The sequence below is a fragment of the Xiphophorus hellerii genome, chromosome 10, assembly GCF_003331165.1.
Source record: "Xiphophorus hellerii strain 12219 chromosome 10, Xiphophorus_hellerii-4.1, whole genome shotgun sequence".
Classification (NCBI taxonomy): Eukaryota; Metazoa; Chordata; class Actinopteri; order Cyprinodontiformes; family Poeciliidae; genus Xiphophorus; species Xiphophorus hellerii.
Window position 1 is genome coordinate 24,853,367 of NC_045681.1, and position 21,630 is coordinate 24,874,996.

Here is a 21,630-nt window from a genome sequence, read left to right on the forward strand (position 1 = left end):
AATGTGCCCTTCACATGTTGATCATTATTATATACAAAGGCTACTGTCCTCAACACTGCTGTCACGGGTTTGATTCCCAGCCCCAGGTCATTCTCTGCATGTCTTCCTCTTCTCTCTGCCCCTCTTCCTGCAAAGATAATTATAATGGGCACTAGTGCCAACAACCTTAATAAAAGAAACAGACCAAAACTCTTCACAAACATAACACCATCAAAACATCTGGAGTTGGTTGAAGATAATCCTTTTTCAATATTTTAATCATACAAGCGACTTCAGATGAAGGCCTACATGTAGAAATTCTTTTCTTCAAGATTTTTCTTTTTAATAACAGTTTACACTACAGTGTGCTTGAAAGCAGCTGGTACAGAGCAAACATGATTAGGAACAATTTACCAAGTGAAGAATACTGGGCCCAATAATGTGAAATGTTTCCTTTAAGAGATGCACAGGGAGGATATCAATTGGGAAATCTGAAGACGTCAAGTGGTCAACTGCTGTCTTTCCTTGCTGGCTTCAACCTTCTGGTGTTCTCTCAAGATCTCCTTGCCACCTTTCAGAGCACCTCAAGACACTTGAGTCTTTTAGGATCTGCCAACTTTAGCCCCAATTGGATATAGCACCCATCCACCGGACCTACAAACTCTGGAACCAAATAAGATGTAAAGACTTTCCAGGCAATCTCACATCTCCTCACTGCTCTCTGAAATGGTTGATCAACCAGCTCTCCCTCCTTTCAGTCCCTTGACCTAAAGTCTGTTGACCATGTAGACATCTCTCCTGTGATATTCACAATCTGCCTTGTGTCTTTTGTTTCTGAGCCGATCCATGCAATGCCCCATCCTCATTATCATTTATTCCGTACATCTGTGCTGCTTCCCTGATTATTCCCCTTCTTAAGCCTCACTCACACACACTCATGCTGCCAGATTATCAAACACATGATGCAAGTAGTCTTCCAGCACTCTCATCCTCATCGTTGTGATGTTGCTCTTGTTCCCTGGGTTGTCCCCTTTGCCTTGCTCTTGTCTGATTGTCGCTGTTTGTCTATCTGGGCCTCGACCCACGCATGTCTTACGGATTTCCCACTCACGCCTGCTCCTACAAATTACTCTTCTCTGTGCCTCTTTGTGAATGACCACCACACTGCCCGTCTGACCCAGGATTTGGATGAGGAATTGTGCATGTGCTGAACGATATGGGGGATTTAGCACATCATCAGGGACCGGAGCGGATCACAGGAGCATCTCTATGTTCTCACCTCTGACCCCTTCATCAGGGTCTGCTCCGTTCATCGCCTCTCGGCTGATCAGTACTACAGCTGATCGGCAGATCAGGTTAGTGTGTTTATCCCACACACTAATGGATTCATTTGAAGTGTTTCTCAGGTCACCAATCCCTCCACTTTCCTCTGCAGTGCTGCAGCTGATGATTCAGTGTGCTGTTGCTGTTGTCTTTTTTTAAATAAAACACTTTATTTTTCAGGCACGTGTCATGACTGAATTTCCGGGCTGCTCTAGTGAGTCTTTACATCTCCAGAATAAAATACTTTAAACTCCATTCTGAGTCCATAGGTTTTTCAGAGTTTCAGTCTCTTTATTCACAATAAAACAAGTCCTGTACCAACATGGGCTCAGAAGCACCTGGAGAGTGAGAATGCATTGATCCAAAAAAAACCAAACAACCCAGAACGTTTGAAACTGCAAACATGTCATTTTCCGGAGGTATATCCTATGGTCTGATGAAAACTAAAACCAAATCAACAATGACCATTAACCATTATATTGTTAAACATTAACAATAGAAACGTTTGCAAACACCAAGTGAAGTACAGGAGTGGAAGTATCATGTTGTAGGGATGTTTTACTGCAAAACGAACTAGTGCGCTTCACAAAATAAAGGATCACATGAGGAAACATGTAGAAATATTCAATACTTCAGTAAATCAGCAAGTTAAAACATGGCCCCAATGGGTGTTCCCTCATCATACCACCAAATTAAATACAAAGTTAATTGTGATGCATGCAATAAATTAAAGGAAAAAACAGGTTTTCTAGTATGTTACCTGCTTATTAAAAACAAGATCTGTCCTTCCAGCCATCCATTATCTATACAGTACATAGTCAGAATTAGATGGTCATATGTGAAGCTACAGCAGACAGGTCCCATTCAAAACCAAAAGAAAAACTGGTCCAATCTCTGGGCAATTGATTGGTATAAATGTAGTAAACAGCCACATTTTTGTAATCCTAATTGACCTAAAACAGCATTTATTTTATAAGCATGTTTGGGATTAGAGTAAGTTACATAAACAACCTTAATGAAAATATACATGCAAAACAACCTATAACTTTTACCACACATCATTTGAATAATCAGTTAGTGCTGTCTGCATGTTATGGGACGGTGCATCAAAGTGACATGTTGTTGGTTATTGCATTTGTAGATATCAGAAAGTCAGGAAGAAGGGAAAAGTTGCAGTTAAACTTTTTTGATGATTTCCAGAAGGATTCCTCTTTATCTTGCTGTATATTTATGTGCATAATAAAAAATAATTAAAAGGAAAATGCTTCTGGAAAATGGTTAGAAAAGTGAACTATGACTGTCATAATCCAATATTCTTTGATCTTTGTTTGTCAATTGTTTTGTATTTAGATCAATTTTGATTATTAACTGCAGTTACTATTTGTGCTCTCTACAAATAGTAACTGCAGATTCCTCTGTTGAGTTTCTTAGTTTCTTCTTGGTTCAGTTTTTGGGTTGAGTAAGATCCCTTTGTCTATAAGTCACTTTCCCTGCTCAGGGTTTCCTCCATCTGTACACATAGTCATCATATTTCCTTTCCACTTTCCCAGAACTTTAAAAAGTGGTCAGTTTCATTACCTCCTTGCCAGATTGTTTTGTTATCTCAATCCACCACTGCTGTTTTCCCATGTGTTCTGTGGGAAGAAGCTGGAGTATAGGAAGAACACAACTTCTCAGAGAGACCATACTAACTTCATGTAGAAAGACCCTAGAATTTTTATATTTAAACTTACATCAATCAGTAACGTAACACAATGAAGCTGTTCATTATTCTACAGCAGCGGTTTTCAGAGTTACTTCCCTTCAGAGAGCAAATCAACAATCATACCCCGCCCCTCAACAAAACTTTATTACTATTATTTCTTTGTACTTTATGCTGATGCTATACTTAATGTTCCATTTATTTGTTTCACGAATGTTGTGAGATTTACCTACTTTAGCTCTGCATAGCGCCACATAATATGATGCCACAGCTACCTTGTCATTTACAGAGCTAAAAGTACAAACTACTCTGCTGCGATCACAGTTCATTTAGCCTCGTGTTGACAGGCTTCTGAAGATGAGCCTGTGCCTAACTGTGGAAGCCCCACACATTGAAAAGCCCTTTGCTACGGCAATACCGATGGACAAAGCCCTAATAATGCCTATGATTCAGATATTATTGTGTGCTCCTTTAAGCCATTGTTTGACCTGTACTCTTGCGCTGCTAAGTTCCCAATGTTTGTGTCTTCTAAATTTGAATGATCTGCGAGACATCAACCAGTATTTGGAGGTGTGTTATGTTCAACAGTAATCGTCTGATGGCGGTCCATACAGGCTGTGTGACCAGACCTAGGCTCCACTGGAATTCTCCCTCACATTGCTGCACACTACAGCAGCTGCCTTTATGAATAACAAGCAGTTATGACTCCTGCTCCCCTTCCTCCCTCCCAACCTATACCTCTCAGCCTCCTCAATGTGTGTATGTTCATCCATATATTTCTATATAGAAATATAAATACTGAAGCCTGCCTTCATGGATCCCACATGCACATAGTTCAGACGACATTATGCACAACCTGCTCACACTAATGCATACACAATGCACATAAAGCTGGGCATGCAGAGGCTCACAGATGGGGTTTTTGTCTGCCAAGAGCTATGTTTATAAAATTGTGAGGCCTGTTTAATGAGTTAAACAAAGGTAGTCTACCGATTAGTGTTTCTGGTGTTCCTGGGTGAGTCAAACACAGTTAGATAAAGGCATGCATTTATCAAAATCATTTCTTTGCTTCAGTTCTGATCCTTGTGTACAATAAATAACAGGAACAGATTAAATATTGCTACAATAAAACTAATCTTTGTTTGGTTCAGAATCCACAGATGTTTGTATGTCCATCGAAATGTCTGAGAAAAAGGTTTGAAGACATTCATTACATTTCAGGCAATTTTGATTTGTCTTCAGTTAGACTCCTGCAGTCCAGAACTGTGTGATCTCCATAACTCAGCAGAACCCAGTGACACTTTTATGAGACAACATATTTCAGTGGACACAAAAAAACCAGAACCTTACTGTACAACTGCTACAAAAAGCTGAACTATCAATAGCAGATGCTATGGAAAAATTCTAATTTACTTTAAAGTTTTATTTCAATATGTATTGGGAAAATTTCCATCATTCAGTGTTTTCACTGAGATCAAACACATGATAAAAATGAGTCCTGAAAAATACTGTAATGTTTTGTACAATCATGACCAAACATTTTTGGCAGTGACATGCTTTGCAAACTCTGCAACTTTACCAAGAATTTACACTATTCAGATTATTGTACAGCAACAATCAGATGCATACAGATTTACTGCAAATAGCTTTACTAGCTTAAAATGTTTCAAATAAAAATTCTCAATTTTCTTGTATTTTTGCCCTGCTTCTAAATGATGAGCTAATTTAGTTTGGTACACTCATGAGCACAGATGAAATTTCCCTTCTAAAATGAGTAAGTCAAATTTTTAGACTGAGGGAGCCTCAAATTATTTTAATGTTGGTTTTGAAAGGTTACATATTCTATCATGTCATAATGTTATTCCCTCATCAGAAACATACCTGGAGTGTTGCTTAAGGGGGGAACAGTTGGACAACAGTCTTTAACAAAAAGAGTAGCAAAGAAGTCATTTCACAATCAACGATTTTGCAAGAAGTACAGGAATGAACTGCAGTAGACCAGTGCAAAGATATTTCTCTTATCAATCCTGTATTCTGTTGTTGGGGATATCTGAGATATCATCTGAAAAACACGGTGTTGGCAGGATTTCTTTTTCTCACCAACAGAAGCAGCCACATACAGTACATTCTAGTTGTGCTGTTTCAGGATCCTGTGATAGTATGTTTGGATAAGACAAGTACAGAACTCATATGCACATGGTGCCACGTGTGCCCTCCTCCACATGTTAATAAACGAATCATGAAAGATTTGCTCACCTGAGTCTGGCTTATTTGTTACAACAACGGCCTCAGCTGGGCATTGCACCACCATTGTGTAGTGGGCATTACCAACAATATTGTTAAAATCTGAACTTGAGTGACGTAAAAAGCATGTTTACTTCCAGTAAGAAAGAATGAACTGTAGATGTTCTGTATAGCTGTTAACAATCTAAATATTGACTTTTCAGATGTGAGCAGAGAACTCCTAAAACCTAAGAAAAATGTCTCAAATTTATTCAAACGTGATGAAGTTACAGAAAATGACACCTGTGTCGTGGACAAAACATTTTGTCTTGACTGTGCTTTTTAAACGTCTCTAGGTAATAGTAAAGCTAAAAACACGATAAACCCGTCTAAGAGAATCCGACCAATCAGAGCACATAAAGCTCAACTTCAAAATCTTCCGCTTCAATCATTCAGCGGAGAAAGAGTGACCAACCAATGGCGATGAGTATTCTTTGTAAACATGTTCCGCTGGCCAATGAAATGCACGGAAACTTCTTCTCTTCCTGTTTACGTCAGAATCTCCGAGCTCCATCTGTACTGCTGTGGTGTCAGGAACTGGGCAGAGAAGTGGAGGCGAAGGAAGAACAGTCAGAAACAGCCATTGCGCTCCTCTTGGATATGTATTTAATCACCAGGTTATGACTACAGGGAGTGATCAGTGAGATCCGCGGTGTTTTCAACGTCCTGGATGCCTGCTGTTCTTTGATATGGCTAAGTTCTGCTGGATCTGATCGTCGAAGTTTTGGCCGAAGAAGTTCTGACAATAGACCTTGTATCGGTGCTGTCTTCCTGCTCTGACACATCTTCACCCAGCAAAGGCAGAGGTCATGGTGTCTTGGATCATTTCCAGAAGCGTCGTGTAAGTACTAACGTGGCTCACAACTCCTGACTGAGTTTAGCTTTAAGTTAGTTTAACCCAATACTGGTAATAGCTAGGTTAGCTAACCTGTTGTCCTAGTTACGTCAGGTTCCGAACTAAAACTTTCTCATTCTTGTAACGTAGTGAAATTTTTGTCAACAGCACGCGATTTTGTTTATGCTGTAAGATTATTAGTGGCTATATTAGGTGATATGGAACTTGTAGGGCCCTATGCTGGCTGGTCTGAGGACCAGGAACTTCATGCTAACGCTGCGTGTGACCCTCAGCCACCAGGGCTGACGGTGAGTCACACTGGGAGCACCTTCTGTTCACTCTTGAAGACTTTACGTGTTAAATCAGAACAGTTTGTAAACCCTGCCTAGCTTCATATGGCAAACGTGATGTGTTCAGGTACCGTGATGGTTGTCGTCGGATTTTGTTTGCTCACAGCCCAGCAAACTGACCTGCCAGTTTGATTTTCTGCACCTTGTTCAAAGTCATTCTAAGAGAAAACAATCAATTAGGCCGTCATTTCGGATGTGGATACTGAATGTCATTGCGTAGGTTCTTTTCGTTTACTGGAATTACGTCACACCAAACCTAACGCTCTAGAAACAAAAAAAGTATTTTTCAAGACTTTCAAACTATGTGGGCACTGAAACAGGGACTTAAAACAAAATGTAATTTAATTCAGGTTTTATTTGAAAGAGAAATAAAAACTAGGGTGCACTGATTTATCGGTGCCAATTTCCTTAATTTTGGGAGATCGGTGATCGGCCGACTTTTACATATGAAGCCGATCTTATCCACTGATCTTATCTAGCGGCAAATGTATAAGAATCAGACCAGCCCACCAAGTTATGTCTGCAAGTTTACAATTAACAATAGTGACTCCGCTTTTCCCAACTCAACAACTTTCTTGTTATATTAAACAACATTTCAGACAAAAAAAAAAAATGGTATCGGCCAAAATCGGCAGGTTAAGCTTTTCAAAAGATCGGTGATCGGCCAGAAAACTGATTGCAGTTTTCTGGCCGATTGGTCGGACCCCTAATAAAAACCCTGTCAAATAATGTCACAATCACAGATACAGGATAGAGTCAAGATTCAAATTCAAAAGTAGTTTATTGATCCCAAAGGGAAATGAAATGTTTTTATTACTCATTTTAATTTAAATTCTTCAAATAGTTATTGTAGATAGTGACAGTTGTTTGCAGGAAAGATCTCTCCTGGTGGTCTGTATTACAATAAATTTGAAGAAGCCTCTGTTTTTCTAAGGCTGTCTCATGAAGAGGATGGTCAGGGTTGTCCATAGTTTTCTTGATTTTTATGAAGAATCCTTCTTTGCGTCATGATCACCAGAAGTTCCAAGTCAGAAAATCAGCATGATTTTCTCCTTGCTGTGACGAGTAATCGGATCAACTACTAACTGAGTATGAAAACAAAGTCTTTACATTTAAACATTGTAACAATACATTTATGAGCAGATGGGTCATTACTCTGTTGACTGATTTACTAAGATTCAAACAGTCAAAGTTCAAATAAGCAGGTAATAAGTATCACTATCATCACCTTTAATTAAGGCAGCAGTCATATTAGAGTTTTACTTGGGGTTGGTAGAGGCACCTCTGACATTGCTGGTGTTTGGAGTTGCTTTTTGAAAATTCCTACTTCCAAGTGCAAATCGAATGCATCAAAACATATCTTCTTATGATCTCACACTTTTGCTCATGTTCATTTGTTTATTCAAGATGCGAACTACACTCTGACGACTGGAAGTGGGCCAAACTCTTCTACAGTATGAGTGTACAGGATGGGTTGCAGTTATTCTAGTTAACAGCAAATCAAAACAAACCTGTTGGTCCAACCTGAACGAGTTTCATGGGTGTTTAGAGATGTGATTGCTCAGAGTGGGTGTTAGCATTAGCTCCTAACTAAGTTCTGATGTAATCTGCATTGGTGAAACTAAAGAAAATATTTTCTAAAAATGTTGTCACATAATATATAGTGGAGAGAATAGTTATTCGATGGACTGCAGATTTTTCAAGTTTTCCCACCTACAAAGAATGAAGAGCGCTATAATTTTCATAGCTACACCTCAACTGCGTTAGACTGAATAATATTCCAGAAAGTGTTTCTACTCTGAGGCCAGCGCTCCAAATCACCTCCTTCAGTTGTATTTAGTTCTTGTGAGGGAATCAGTCGTTCCGATCCATCTGCAGCTCAGGTGTGATGGGTGTTCCAGGCGGTTGACCTATGTTGGCCCAATAAAACTTCGAGACACAACATGTTTCATAGATGTTGTTGAACTTATGTTCTGGAGCTCTTATCTGCTTGGCTAATGTCCAGGCTTTGTTCCATGATGCCAGAGGACGAAAGTAATTCATGTTTGTTGAATCTACGGTTAAAAACCAGGACAAAAAAAAGAGAAATGAATACAGGTGTAACTTGAGAAATGCTTAGCAGCATCAGAAGCTGATTAGCACCAAATTTAAAAACATGATTGCAATGTGTATGCATTATATAAATTTGTCTTTACCAATAAAAATCTAGCAATAAAAATTAAAAAATACATTGAGAGAGGGAGTAAATGTTATTCCATATTCCATATCTTAACTTATTAAGAATTTTATTAAATGAAATGATCATATTCCAGGTTTTCCCCCAGAAAGCCCGGTGGTCGGGGCACCTTGGCGGAACACCAGGATTTGGTTTTAAAAGATGTTACATTGACAGGAAACGTAAAATATGTTACCAGAAGACATTGCCGATGATACTTACACCCACAATAATAGTTTTAAAAATACAGTTAAAATAAATATCAATTATTTGCACTCATGTTAAATCCAAATGAAGCCATCAGTCAGTGGATCTAAAAACATAATGTAATGCTGATCACATTTAGAACCAGCCCAAGGCATAAATGAACTAAGAGAATATCAATGTTGTTAAATTTGATTTAATGGTTTCAGGTTAGATAAATTAAAAGATTTTAAATTGTTTAACATTTAAATTTAAGATTTTAATGAGCTGGGAAGTTTACTTTGTAGAAGTTCAAAGATAAGGAGCCCTCTAGCGGACAGGGACATTTTTTTCTTTTGCGTTCCCTCGCAATAATGTACTAATCAGTTCATGTGGCATAATTGAATACTGTAAGCCTTTCTTCATCGTACTTTCTGCTATAATATAAGGTTTTCATGAGGTTTTTCCATCTATCTTAGTATGTTGTTGTGAAATATCTGAAGTTCTATATCTTTTTCTTTAGGATAGAAATGGACCATAAACCTATGATTAAAAACAGAAACTTTCCGAAAGTAGGAAAGAAAAAAAATACATCCAAACTATATCTGAGCTATTATCACAGAGTAATAAGTCATCTGACAGTTTTAATTGTGTCCCTCTTGTGTTGATAGTCTGAATGGTTTAAGAGGCCGCTTTCGTGCAGTTCCATCTCAACCTACACAAACAGACATATGCATGTTTATGCATAGTTTCAATCAATTTTGTGCACCAGAGTTAAGAATGAACACTGAGGCTGTTTAAATGTGTATACATGACATATATGTATATATGACATTTGTGACTGTATACAAACCATGTTCCTTGGAGGGCTCCGTACAAAGATCAATCTTAATAGTTAGATTGTTTTGTTACCATAACAACAATCTGATGCTGTTAGTATTATCTTTGAGTTTTAGTTGTTCAGTAATACATCTCAGTAAACTACAATTACATTTGACTGCTTGGTCAATTAAACTAGGCCCCCTCACCCAGATTCCACTAATTCCATGGTAAAATGCTGTTAGTGGTGCTAATGTTTGCAGCAAGAGGGGCCCCTAAATCAAATTCTGCTCAAGGCCTCATTCAACATTGGACTGGCTCTGCATGATGAGCTAGACTCACTGCACTGGCATCTCTGCTGCTGGATGTAATGGGACAAACTGGAGATTTAATTTATGTGGCTTTAGTAACTCTTCCATTGATTGACTATTGTGACTATTGAATTTTTAATAAGCACCACAGAAACTGTTTTGGTTGCCCAAACAGTCTATGGGACAAGTTGTTCTGATCTTTGCGCAGCTGCGCAGCAATTTTACCTGACTTTAAGTAGACGAAGCATTTGATATGATAAAATAAAATAAAACAAACCAGCATGCTCTGCTGGTCACGAGGTGAGCGCCAAGGCTCCTCCACAGGCTGAACCACCAGTCCACTAATGCACCGGCTAACCAGGTACTCAAACTTTATCACCATTTTGAGACATAAACACACATGCCGCACATAATGCTTTGTTCATAAAGATATATCATTCTCACTGCACTCTCAACCTCCAAATGTGCACTTGTGCACGTATAGCAGGGGTGGGCAACTCCAGGCCTCCTGCAACTTTTAGATGTATGTTTACTTCAACACGTCTGAGTCAAATAATGAGGTCATTAGCAGGACTCTTGAGAACTTGACTGCACTGATTCAGCTATTGGATTCAAGTGTGTTGGACCAGGGAGACATCTAAGAGTTGCAGGACACCAGCACTCGAGGACCAGGATTTCCCATCGCTGACGTATAGCATGGCGACCCGCCAGGCCTATCATACACTGGGGGAAACCCTGATATTGTGAAAAAGTTCATTAATGTTTGTCACTAATTTCGGAGACTGAAACTCATACAAAATACGATATAGATTTAAGAAGGTTGTTTACAACTTGCTTGTGTTTTTTTATTTTCAAAAGGTGCTCTTAGACTGATAAACGAGCCTCACCAGAACACATCTAATTCACCACACATGACTTTATGTTGGTTATTCTCCCATAAAGGAATTTTCTCTAACTACTCCCATTTGCTTCAGCAGCACTTCAAAAACAATCCACTCAGTGCTTTTAGGGGAGAGTCAAATAATGAAATTCTTATTTGTCAAGTTCAAACCAGATGCTGTGAGCTCAACATGGCAGAGACTGGAACCCTCCCCCATCTCGTCTCCCTCTGAGTGTTTCGTTCTGTTTTCTTGTGTGTTTTTTTTTCTGTTTCCTTCTGCTCCATGCTTCCCTCCCTAAAACTGACTGTTGGTGGTGTTCGATGTCAGGAAACTAGTGAAGCTGACCCGGAGCCCCAAGTCGAGGCCCATCAGAACACACTGGGGCTATTTTTTCAGCTGCATGAAGGGTGGAGATGTGGGCGAGGTACAGAAAGATCGAGTTAGTATGAGGTAGGGGCCCCAAGTTTAAAGTTAAGGAGAACAATTTTTTCATACATCTGACATTCTGGTTTGTAGAGTTTAAGAAAGTTTTCAAGCATTTTTTTATTTGTTGTTTTTTTTTTTAAGGGTTTAAAGAAATGTGCTGCAGTCTTTCTGTGCTGCTGTAACATAGTGACAGTTGGCTGCTGTCGTGTTCAGAGTGCTTCACCAAACATGGGCGTAGCTTTGTAATTATCCTGCAGGAATGTCTGATTCTCTTCTTACAGTTACCAAGTCTGCAGGAGCAGATGTAGACAGACTTTGAAGAGGAATACATTTTAAAGACATAAAGTAGTGTATTATAATGACTTTATAATATATTATAACGTCATGTATTGGTCTTCAGGATTTTTGCATGTGGAGAGTTTGCTTTAGGGATAGTCTCCATTTCTTAGAGTCCTCTCTGAGGGTTAAAAAATCACCAGATTTTTTTTAGCGGCTGAGTTTTATGTCAGTAACCGTTCGACCTACAGACATGCTGCAGGTTTGCTCACCAAATCAGGCTTTTCAGAGTTTAGTGTTAAGGCTTCCTCCAGAAAACGTTCTAAGCCTGGTGGTCGGGGCACCGGAGCGGTCCACCATGTTTTTGTATTAAAAAAAGTTAAGTTGGCATGAAATGTAAAATATTACAGAGTAATTAATTGTGACCGGAAGACTTTGCCAACAATGTCTTCCAGTAAACCAGCAAACGTAAAAACAAATGTACAAATGTAAAAACACCAAACCAAAAAAATATGTTTGTTTATTGAGAATTACATTGATATTAAATTTGATTTTAGATGATTTAAAAGGTTTTAAATTGTTTAACATTTAAATTTAAGATAAAGGAGCTGGCAAGTTTACTTTGCAAAAGTGCAAAGAACAATCTTAATAGTCACATTGTTTTGTTACCATAGCTACAATCTGATTCTGTGACTTTAACCTTTGAGTTTGAGTTTTATTTGTTCACAAATACATCTTGACAAATTACAGTTATCACTGCTTGTTTTTTGAGCTCAGCTAATTAAACTAGACCCCCTCTCCCAGATCCCATTCAGTCTGTATGAAACACTGATAGTGGTGCTGATGTTCTCAGCAGGAAGAGGAACCCATATTCTGCTCATAGAACATTGGACCGGCCCTGCATGAGGAGCTAAATCCACTGCACTGGCATCTCTCTGCTGGATGAGAGAGTCAAACGGGACATTTAATTTATGAGGCACTAGTAGAAATCAAGTTGTTTCATTTCATGACTGAATTTTCAGTAAGCGCCACAGAGACGATTGGTTTTAGTTTCCCGGGTTTTATGGGACGTGTTCTTTCTGATTTCCACTCGGCTGCGCGTAGCTGCTCTGCCTGAGTGGAGTAGAATAGAGGTAGAGAAGACATTTGATATGGCACAGTTTGATGCATGGTCGCGCTGCAAAAAATAACAAAAAAGCAAAAACCAGCAAGTTGGATGATTACGAGGTGAGCGCGACAGTTCCTCCACAGGCTGAACCACCGTCCCACTAACACACCGGCTGAGTGGGGAACACATACATAAACTTTAATCAAATTTCACTGCAAACACAGAACCACACGCTGGGCAGCATGTGAGAAGTAAACACACACGCCATAAATAGTTCTTTGTTCACAAAGATATATCATTCTCACTCCATGGCACTCTCAATGCTCACCTGTGAAAGCAGGTGAGCAAATAGGTTATATTTGCGGTTTACATTGAGCTTGCGCAACCAGAGGAAGCGCTGTCACTTTTAAACTTGAAGTCTACCTTGGTGCAGTATGCTCTGAAGAAACATGATCGTCACAGTGAGTTAGTATAAATGCCGATACAGGAACAGCTTCTCTTCCAAATCATCCAGTTTGAGTGAAAGATGCTGTGATTGGTGCGCGCTGCCGGCTTTGTGCCCTGTTCAATGCATCAACTATAAACTAGAGGTGCAAAATTCATTGGCAAACCGATTTAATTAATTTTGGGAGATTAGTGATTGGCCAATATTCATATGTGATGCTGATATTGTCCCCTGATCTTATAAGAAATCAACCACAGTCCAGAAAACAGCAATAGATGCACATCTACTAATAACCAGTCTTTCAGGAATGATTCTGCTCTGCCGGTGAAATGCTCAGTGCAGCAAAGATGCAGGTAGTCTTTAAACTATTGTTTTTCCCTTTTTTTAAAAATAATTAAAACAAGCAACGTTTAGACTGGCTGGGGGGCAACTAAAACCTGGCGGCCTGCCAGGCAGAATACACTGGAGGAAAAGACTGTTGTGGGTCTCTGAGATTCTCTCCTGTGCCTTCATCACACTGTAAATTCACAGCACATTCCCATGACAATTCCATGACTAAACTCTATCCAGACGTTCTTGGATGAAGTCAGGAAGGAGCAACACGCTAGCACAGCGCCACCGCCAGGCTGGAGGCCTGTGTAACCAGTGCTGCTTCTCCCTCTGGATGGCCACACCACAGTGGTTTGTGTGGGCTCAACATCATGACTACAAGTGGAGGCTGTTTACCACAGCGATCACTACCCTACATCCTACGCTCCATCTGAGTGACACTGATCGCTAATCAAGTCACATTAGCTCATTAATATTCATAAGCACACCAGTTTTTGAATCTGTATAGTCCACTTATTGATTAATCAAATTTTAAATGAGTTGACAATTATCTTAATAATTGATTCATCATGAGTAATCCAACAAATTATTTCAACCCTAATTTAAACATCAATTTGTTCTCAAAGGAGAGAGCTTTGAAAGTACTTCTAGAATTGTTTAGCATATTTCTGAGATGTTTCTTTACATTTCTGGACTGAGTCAGAATGCCTCACTACCTTTGGACAAAAACTCACAGTGCCTTGAAATAAGAGTGTAGCACACAGTGAAGACAAGAGCCAGGGAGCTTTGGCAGTCTTTCAGTTTCTATAGCAACAACGGGAAAATAAACTGCTGTGGTTGTGCTCGCATGCTGCTGTGGAGACTTGGGTTTGAGGGAGTATACATGACTAAATATAGTGTGTCTGTGTATTTGGGAAGCTGCTGTTCTTATGGAAGCCGTCCAACTCCAGATTTTTGCCCATATTGTGAGATTTGGTGTTATAAAACGAAGTATGTGTATGTAAATGCTCTGCTAAGGTTGACCTGTTTATTGGTTGGAAGGCTGAATCTGAATGAGGGAATTTTGGCCAGAAAAAGCTATCGCACTATTTCACCAGCACAATGAGAGAAGTTTTTATGTTATTTACAGACTTGTGGAAAAAATGAGGACAACTCATTAAACATTGCTGTCTTTATTAAAAATGTTCCAATATCAAAATCTGTTCTTAATTTTTTAAAATTTATCTCTGAGTAAAAATTGGCATAATTGCTCTTTAAACAAAACTGAGCTTTCTAGCTGAGCTTTCTAGTTCGAACCCCATAATTGCTAGTCTGTTTCTTGAAGGCCTACCAGTCTCTGACATCAGTCTGAAGTCAGTTCGTCCCTCTCCTCACTTTCAGATATGAGATGTTTGATTAGTTAATTCTACATTCAGCTTGTTTTAAGTCATCCCATGGCATCACAATGAGATTAGGAGCTGGACTTTGATTTAATTTCATTACTTTCGTATTTTTACTGGGACATTTTAGGTCACTTTTTTATGGATGGTCTCACATTTTAACCCTAACCCTCTGATACACTCTACATATTGGACTCTGACGATGAGCTGGCCAGGTCCTGCTGCAGCAAAGCATCTCCAAACAATGACACCCCCACCTCCATGCTTTACTGGACTGCTATATTTGATTTATACCAAACATATTCTCTGTTCTTGGCTCCTGGAAGTGATCTGAGGAAATCTGTTCCGAAGCCTGAAGTTGGAGGGAAGATGTTGGTGGCTGTTCAGAACAGAACCATTAGCTTGCCTAGCAAAACATTGGCATGTGGTTGATGTGGTTGAACCAAAATTCTGATCAGATTGGCAGCAACTTGGGTTCAAGTTGCCCAGGGACACATCATTTTCCTAGTCAGCCACTGATTGGCTCATTAGCCAAGGGGGCAAGTACAGCGATGAATAGTCTTCCAGCGACTGCTCATTCTCTCCTCTAGTCTGTTGCTGCCTTATGCCGAGGCAGAGTTGGGTTTGTAATTCTTTGATGGATTCCACCACAGCTGCCCTCTTGCCTGGTCCCATGGTGAGCTGAAGTTTGACCTCAGCTTCCTGAGGTGACGGGCGGGTGAGAAGCTCTGTGTTGTCTTATCAGCCACTCATGAGATGAGTTGAGTCATTATATTTAGGGGTGCACCGATAAATCGGCCCTGATTTCCTTCATTTTCTGAGATTGCTGTCGGCCAAAATCAGATTTGGCAGGTCAGACCTTTTAAAGATCTGTTTTTGGAGTTTTGCAAGAAAACGGCAATCTTTGCACCACTAATTGTTTGGGACTTTAGTAAATTTGGGGACATTGCAAACCAATTTATAACTCAATTCTAGTGAAGTGCCTGGTGAGCAGACCCTGTGCTTCCTCTACAGATATCTGCTGCTCTTTTACACCCTTGCCAAAAACTTCCAAAAGTTATCCTGCTGTTATCCGTGTCATCTGGCGTCTTTCATTCCAGTCAAGAAGAAAAATCTAATATAAGGAGACCATTCTGGCTTGGTTCTGGTTTGTGCTCAGTTTAAGTACTTACATGAGTAGAAAATTAAAATTTGACCATCCTTTATTAAATCTTAGAAATGATTAAAAACAGATTCATGATGCCTCGTGTAGTCTTAAGGTGCATTATTTTCCAGCAGGAGTCAGAGGTTTTTCCTGCTGAACAGAACCAGGTGCATTGCACTCTCTAGTTTGATCTGCAGAGAAAGCTCTGCTGTGGAAATGGCACAGAATGAACAGAGAGAATGAATGCAAAGAGTAGTTTTTCTTGCTTTGGAACAAAGAAGACACAATGTACACCCTGAGAGAAGGTTTGTGGGGGTGTGTGTGTGTGTGGATGGTGATAGTTTTCTCTCAGCTGTGTTCATGTGGAGTTGATATAAAACACATCTCTGTCAGATTCTGACTCTGCAGTAACTCAGTGTTTCTTTATTACTGGAGGACCTGTCTCCTTTTAGATACTTGCACAATGGCTTGGTCTGGCGTTTCTACTAATTACGTCTGCTTGTTGAGCGCCTGCTCTAGCACTGCACCACACTTCACCCTTACAAACACATTGGGATATGATAATCAGTCTGTTTAACATCTCAAGACTTTAAAGGAAGAGCTGTTCTGATGGGTTTTTTATTTTCAGATTGAAAGAATATTTGATTAATATTTCATTTTTGTTTGCCATTATTGACTGACCTCATGAAGTTTTTTCTTTTGTCTCCTTTTTTTCCAGACTCCTGTTTGGGACATTGTATCCTGCATATTACTCCTATAAAGCTGTCAAGACCAAAAATGTTAAGGAATATGTAAGTTCTCAAGCTTTACCTGCATAGCAACATTTCTGACTGAGTTGATGACATGTACACCATGTTCCAAATTATTATGCAAGTGATATTTTCTCAGATTTTCTTAAATGGTCAATGCAAATGATGGTCAATATAATTTTCAAGTCATGAACTATTACAGTATAAATCAAATTTTACTGAACAAAGCTCCCCATGAGAACAGTATTTTTTTTCAAAAATATAAAACTCAAAATGCACTGTTCCAAATGATTATGCACAGCAGATTTTCTAAACATTTTATGGATTATAAAGAACTGCAAACGGTCATTCTTTGAATGTGCAGCATTAAGCGGTCACATGTACTAAAATCAAAAGCTATTTCAATCACAAACATCTTAACAGACCAAGTTACATGTTAACATAGGAGCCCTTCTTTGATATGACAGCACAATTCTTGCATCCATTGAACTTGTGAGTTTGTGGAAAGTTTCTGCTTGAATTTCTTGGCAGGATGTCAGAATACCTTCCCAGAGCTGCTGTTTTGATATGAACTGCATCCCATCCTCAGATCTTCTGCTTGAGGAAACTCCAAAGTTTTCTCAATAGGGTTGAGGTCAGAGGAGGATGGTGACCACACTTTATCTGTACAAACCCATCTTTGTTCTGACTCAGCCACAAATCTCTTCACAGTACGATAATGCTTCAGTTTTCCTTAAATATCTAATGTTTTCATACCTTGTCATACGGCACTACACTCTGATGATTTTCCAGCAGAGAGATCCTTTCTGTTTCCCATGTTGCTTGAAACCTGTAGCCTGCTTAATAATGTGGAACATCCTTCTTAAGTAGATTTCCTTTAATTGAGCTCACCAGGCAAACTAATCAACTGAGCTCTCTGAAATTAATTATAGTGATTCAAAGAGCCCTGACACACAATACCATCTATAAATTTAATAGTACAACAAAAAATTAAATCTTTATGCCACTTAAATCCAATTTGCATAATAATTTGGAACACGGTATATTTATTTAGCATACCTAAGGTTGGGGACAATACGAGCAGGAGGAATTTTATTTAAACTCTTTGTCAATGGGTTGAATTTGTTATCTCATGAATAAAATACAAATAAGGTGGTAGTTCCACTTTACATGATTTGTTCTCAATAAGCCTCTTGGCTTGGTAGTTGGGCAAAATGGGAGGACATGCAACGTCTATAAAACCGCTTCTCCACTAACTGGTTCTGTCCTAGTCTTCCATGGCCAAATTCATCTGCATTAATTCAAATTCAAAGGGGAATCCCTTTGAATTTATTGACCCCAAAGGGGAACTATATAATAAAGTAGCAGATTGTTCGCCGCTTTTCTCTGCAGTACAAGGCGCGGCGAGCCATGTACTGTGATTTGATTTAAGAAATAAAGAAGCAGTTTGATAGACAGCTGAATGCATTCGTTGATTGGCTCATGATTTACGTCACTGCAAACTCCAAACAACATTTCCCATACAGTATAGCAATGGACCAGCGGACATGCCATCTGCCATCATAGAGCTGTTCAGTGTGGAGGACCATAATTATGAGTTTAATTTGAGCAGTGCCAGGAACACATGCATTAAGCTCTGGCAGCGCTGCTAGCAGCTCATCTCTATGAAGAATGGGCAGCAATGAAAATATATTCTACTGGAGAGTAACTGGTGCATGATCAGAGATTGTGATTGGCAATATTGTGATATCTTCAATTCTGTGTAGCTCGGCTTTAGCAGTAAAAAGTAATCTGTGAGTAAGATGCATGTTGGTTTGAATAAAATGTCAGATTGCTCTCATTTTGGGAATTTGGATTGCCATACATTCACTAATCCATCTTCTACAGATAGATTTGAAGCATTTTACCCATTTTAGATTTAGGGCTCTAACAGTCTGGTTGTCTATCTGGATTAGGCATTACGCAAATAAAATCTTCCCCTAGCCCCATAATCAGGAGACTGGAGCTGTACTCCCATTTACCATTATAAATCCACCTTCCCTGTTCTATGCACTAAGGTTTCAGTCGAGTTACTTTGCCTGTGGATTAATATGGAAACACCTCTTTTCCTACCAGAACAACACGAGGTTGTGTTAAACTTTATCAGCCCAGGACTTGTTTAATTTTGTATGTTCCACATCTGTTAGGTGTGTTCCCTGTAAAAGTGCTACTTGACACTTGGATTATTGGAGTCGCAGTAATAATTAGTTTCTTTTGATTGGACTATCCAGACCCTTCACATTATGACTTACTACAGTTAAGTGAAATGGATGGAAAACCACTAAGAAACTACTAATACTTTGCTGTACAATTTTTCAAAACTAGGATTCAAATGCTCTTTTTTTAGATACAATAAAGTCCTCAGGAAACAAAGAATCACAATGCAGAAAACAACAATTATTAAAAGTGTAAGAGTGCAAGGTAATGGTTTCATTCGCTGGCTTATACTATAATAAGCAGCAACAAACACAACCCAAAAAATTGTGTGTACAAAAACAATGAAAAGGAAAAAGATTAAGAGTGTAGCAGTTCAAGCTCCTGCAGGTATGCATAACTTATGTACGTACAGTACATGCTTATGTATGTACTTCAACAACAATGTGAAATCTACCAATAATATTAATATAAATTGTGTACATGAGGCAGATCTAATTGTGACTTTGTAAAATGATAAAGTTAGTAACAATGTTGGGCACAATTCCTGAAGACAGACCAGTTTAGAAAAGTGAAATTGATGATCATACTCGGTTAGTAGTTCAGCAATTTAAAACACAATATTTCAGTGTTGAGATCTACTTGTCAAGAGTTGCTTTTGAGGTTCAGTCTCATAACTCATTTTGTATGTTCACTTTGGCCCCTGACACACAATATCATCTATAAATTATATTGTAGCAGAATAATCCGAAGTGCTTGTAAAGCTCTCTGTGCATCTGAGAAGGCTGCCACACTGGAGGTATAATCCATTGTAGGTCAGCGGGGCTTTGTCTCTGCTGTCCTCAGAATGTTAGCAGCGTCTCCATCATAATGCAGCATGGCAATGAGCACACAGAGTCTTTCTCCATCTCCGGGTTTCTTGGGTGCAGTGGCCCGGTATGAGCAGTTGACTTTCACATCCTGCGTTGTGGATCTTTGTCTTCTGGAGTGTGTTGCTTGGTGGATATGGTGTTAGCCGTTAGCTTTGATACGCTGCTGTCATACTTGAATTTACTTTCTTTTTTTTTGCCATTTATTGAGAAACGTCAACTGAAATGTATTTCTTTAAAGTTCAAAATTATCAATATGGTTTTGGTCACCTTTAATAAGAAGTTATTGCTTTTAAGGCAAAAATGTTAACAAACCTGCTGGAGCTCTGAAATATCTGTTTTTACTCCATCTTGGCTCACTGGTGCTCCCTGTTTACAACTTTTGATTGCATTACCTATATCCAACAGAGTGCACATTTAAAAAGATAAAGTACCAGAATGTAATTATAGTGAAATAATCAGCTAATCTGAAATAGTCGGCTAATTCAACGCTGGCCCATTATGTTTGGGCCAGCATTGAATTTCTATAAGACAAAATGAAATATCAGATTTTTTTTGAGTCCATCAGAAACACCATAAATTCACTTAATGGAAATGCCAATTTTGAAAAAAACTCAAGTTTTTCTATAAAAATCTTTTGTGCTAAGATGAAGTGGTTTTTCAGCCGTATCATAACATTTCTCTTTGCATCACACAAGTCACATGATCAACAGCTGGCTGTCACTCCTGGCGAAGAAGACTACAGGAAGTAGTAGAAGGCTGATGGTTTTTTTTTTTTTTTTTTTCTGACAGTGTGCAGCTGGCTCCACCAGCATCTCACAGTATCACACAGTTCAGAGCAAGTTGTGTCATTCTAACGTGTTGAATCCATAGCTCTTCTGCAAAATGGCCGACTACAATTTCCCCAAAATGTCACAAACATAGCTGCTCCCAAGTAGGCGGGGCTTGTCGCTCCAACACCTAAATAAAACGCTAATGTCTCCTCTGATTGGCTGATAGATGCTGAGCGCCAGCACCATGACTGAATTATGAATGTATCTCATGTGACTCTTTACATCAGTCGCTGCCATAGTTGTTAAAGACTTATCGCATAAACAAACTTATTCACGTGTGATTTTAATTTAATTTCTCATTTAGTGGAAGCATTGCGATTGTGAAGATATGTTTTGTGACATCAGCAGAATAGTGACAAAGATTTGCACACATTTGTAATGGAAATTCAGCTAGCTCTGTTATGTTAAAGCCCTACTCATCTGTAGTGATCTGACTGATGAAACTGAAGTTGTTACCTGGTTTCCATCTTCTAACAGCACGAAAGCAAAGGGACTATTTCAGAGGTTTTGAAGACATTTGGTCTGCATTGTGTCCTCTCTGTTTTAAAACTAGTCAGATGTGAATGCTGGATGCCTTAAAAGGAATTTATGTGAAAACTGCAGCACTCTTTCTGAAACGGGTCGTTCTACCTTATACTGATGTTGCTTTAGAAGAAACGGGACGCTCTGAAAAATGCCGCAGGACAGGCTCTGTTTGAACCCAGACTTTGATAGGAACATACATGTAGATATTGGTTTAAAAGCTGAAGCTGGATTCTGTGGAGAGATTGGTGATGCAACTTGTGTCAGTGAGAGTGAAATCCCCGTCGACTGAATTAGAAACACATCCCCAGCTCACCCACAGCAGATCTAAAACCCTAGGTACCACAAGTGTCTCTCCTTTCTTCTTCATATTTTAGATTTTTGCATTTACTGATTCTTTAAGGTCTCTGCACACTCCACAAGAATAAAGATGTTTGCTCTCTGTACCAGGGCTGCTAGGAAAATGAAATGGTTC

General features: G+C 39.1%; 1 protein-coding gene across 2 annotated transcripts in view; it reads left to right on the forward strand.

The window, feature by feature from the left end:
* Positions 1-5,798: 5,798 nt before the first annotated feature.
* Positions 5,799-21,630, forward strand: part of reep3b (receptor accessory protein 3b) — a 31,338-nt gene continuing 15,506 nt past the window's right edge. For both annotated transcript variants that reach the window (XM_032573770.1, XM_032573771.1), the window contains exons 1-2: positions 5,799-6,128; positions 16,708-16,780. In XM_032573770.1, coding sequence (XP_032429661.1) covers positions 6,097-6,128; positions 16,708-16,780 — 105 coding nt within the window. In that variant the 5' untranslated portion in view covers positions 5,799-6,096. The remainder of the gene's footprint in view (positions 6,129-16,707; positions 16,781-21,630) is intronic.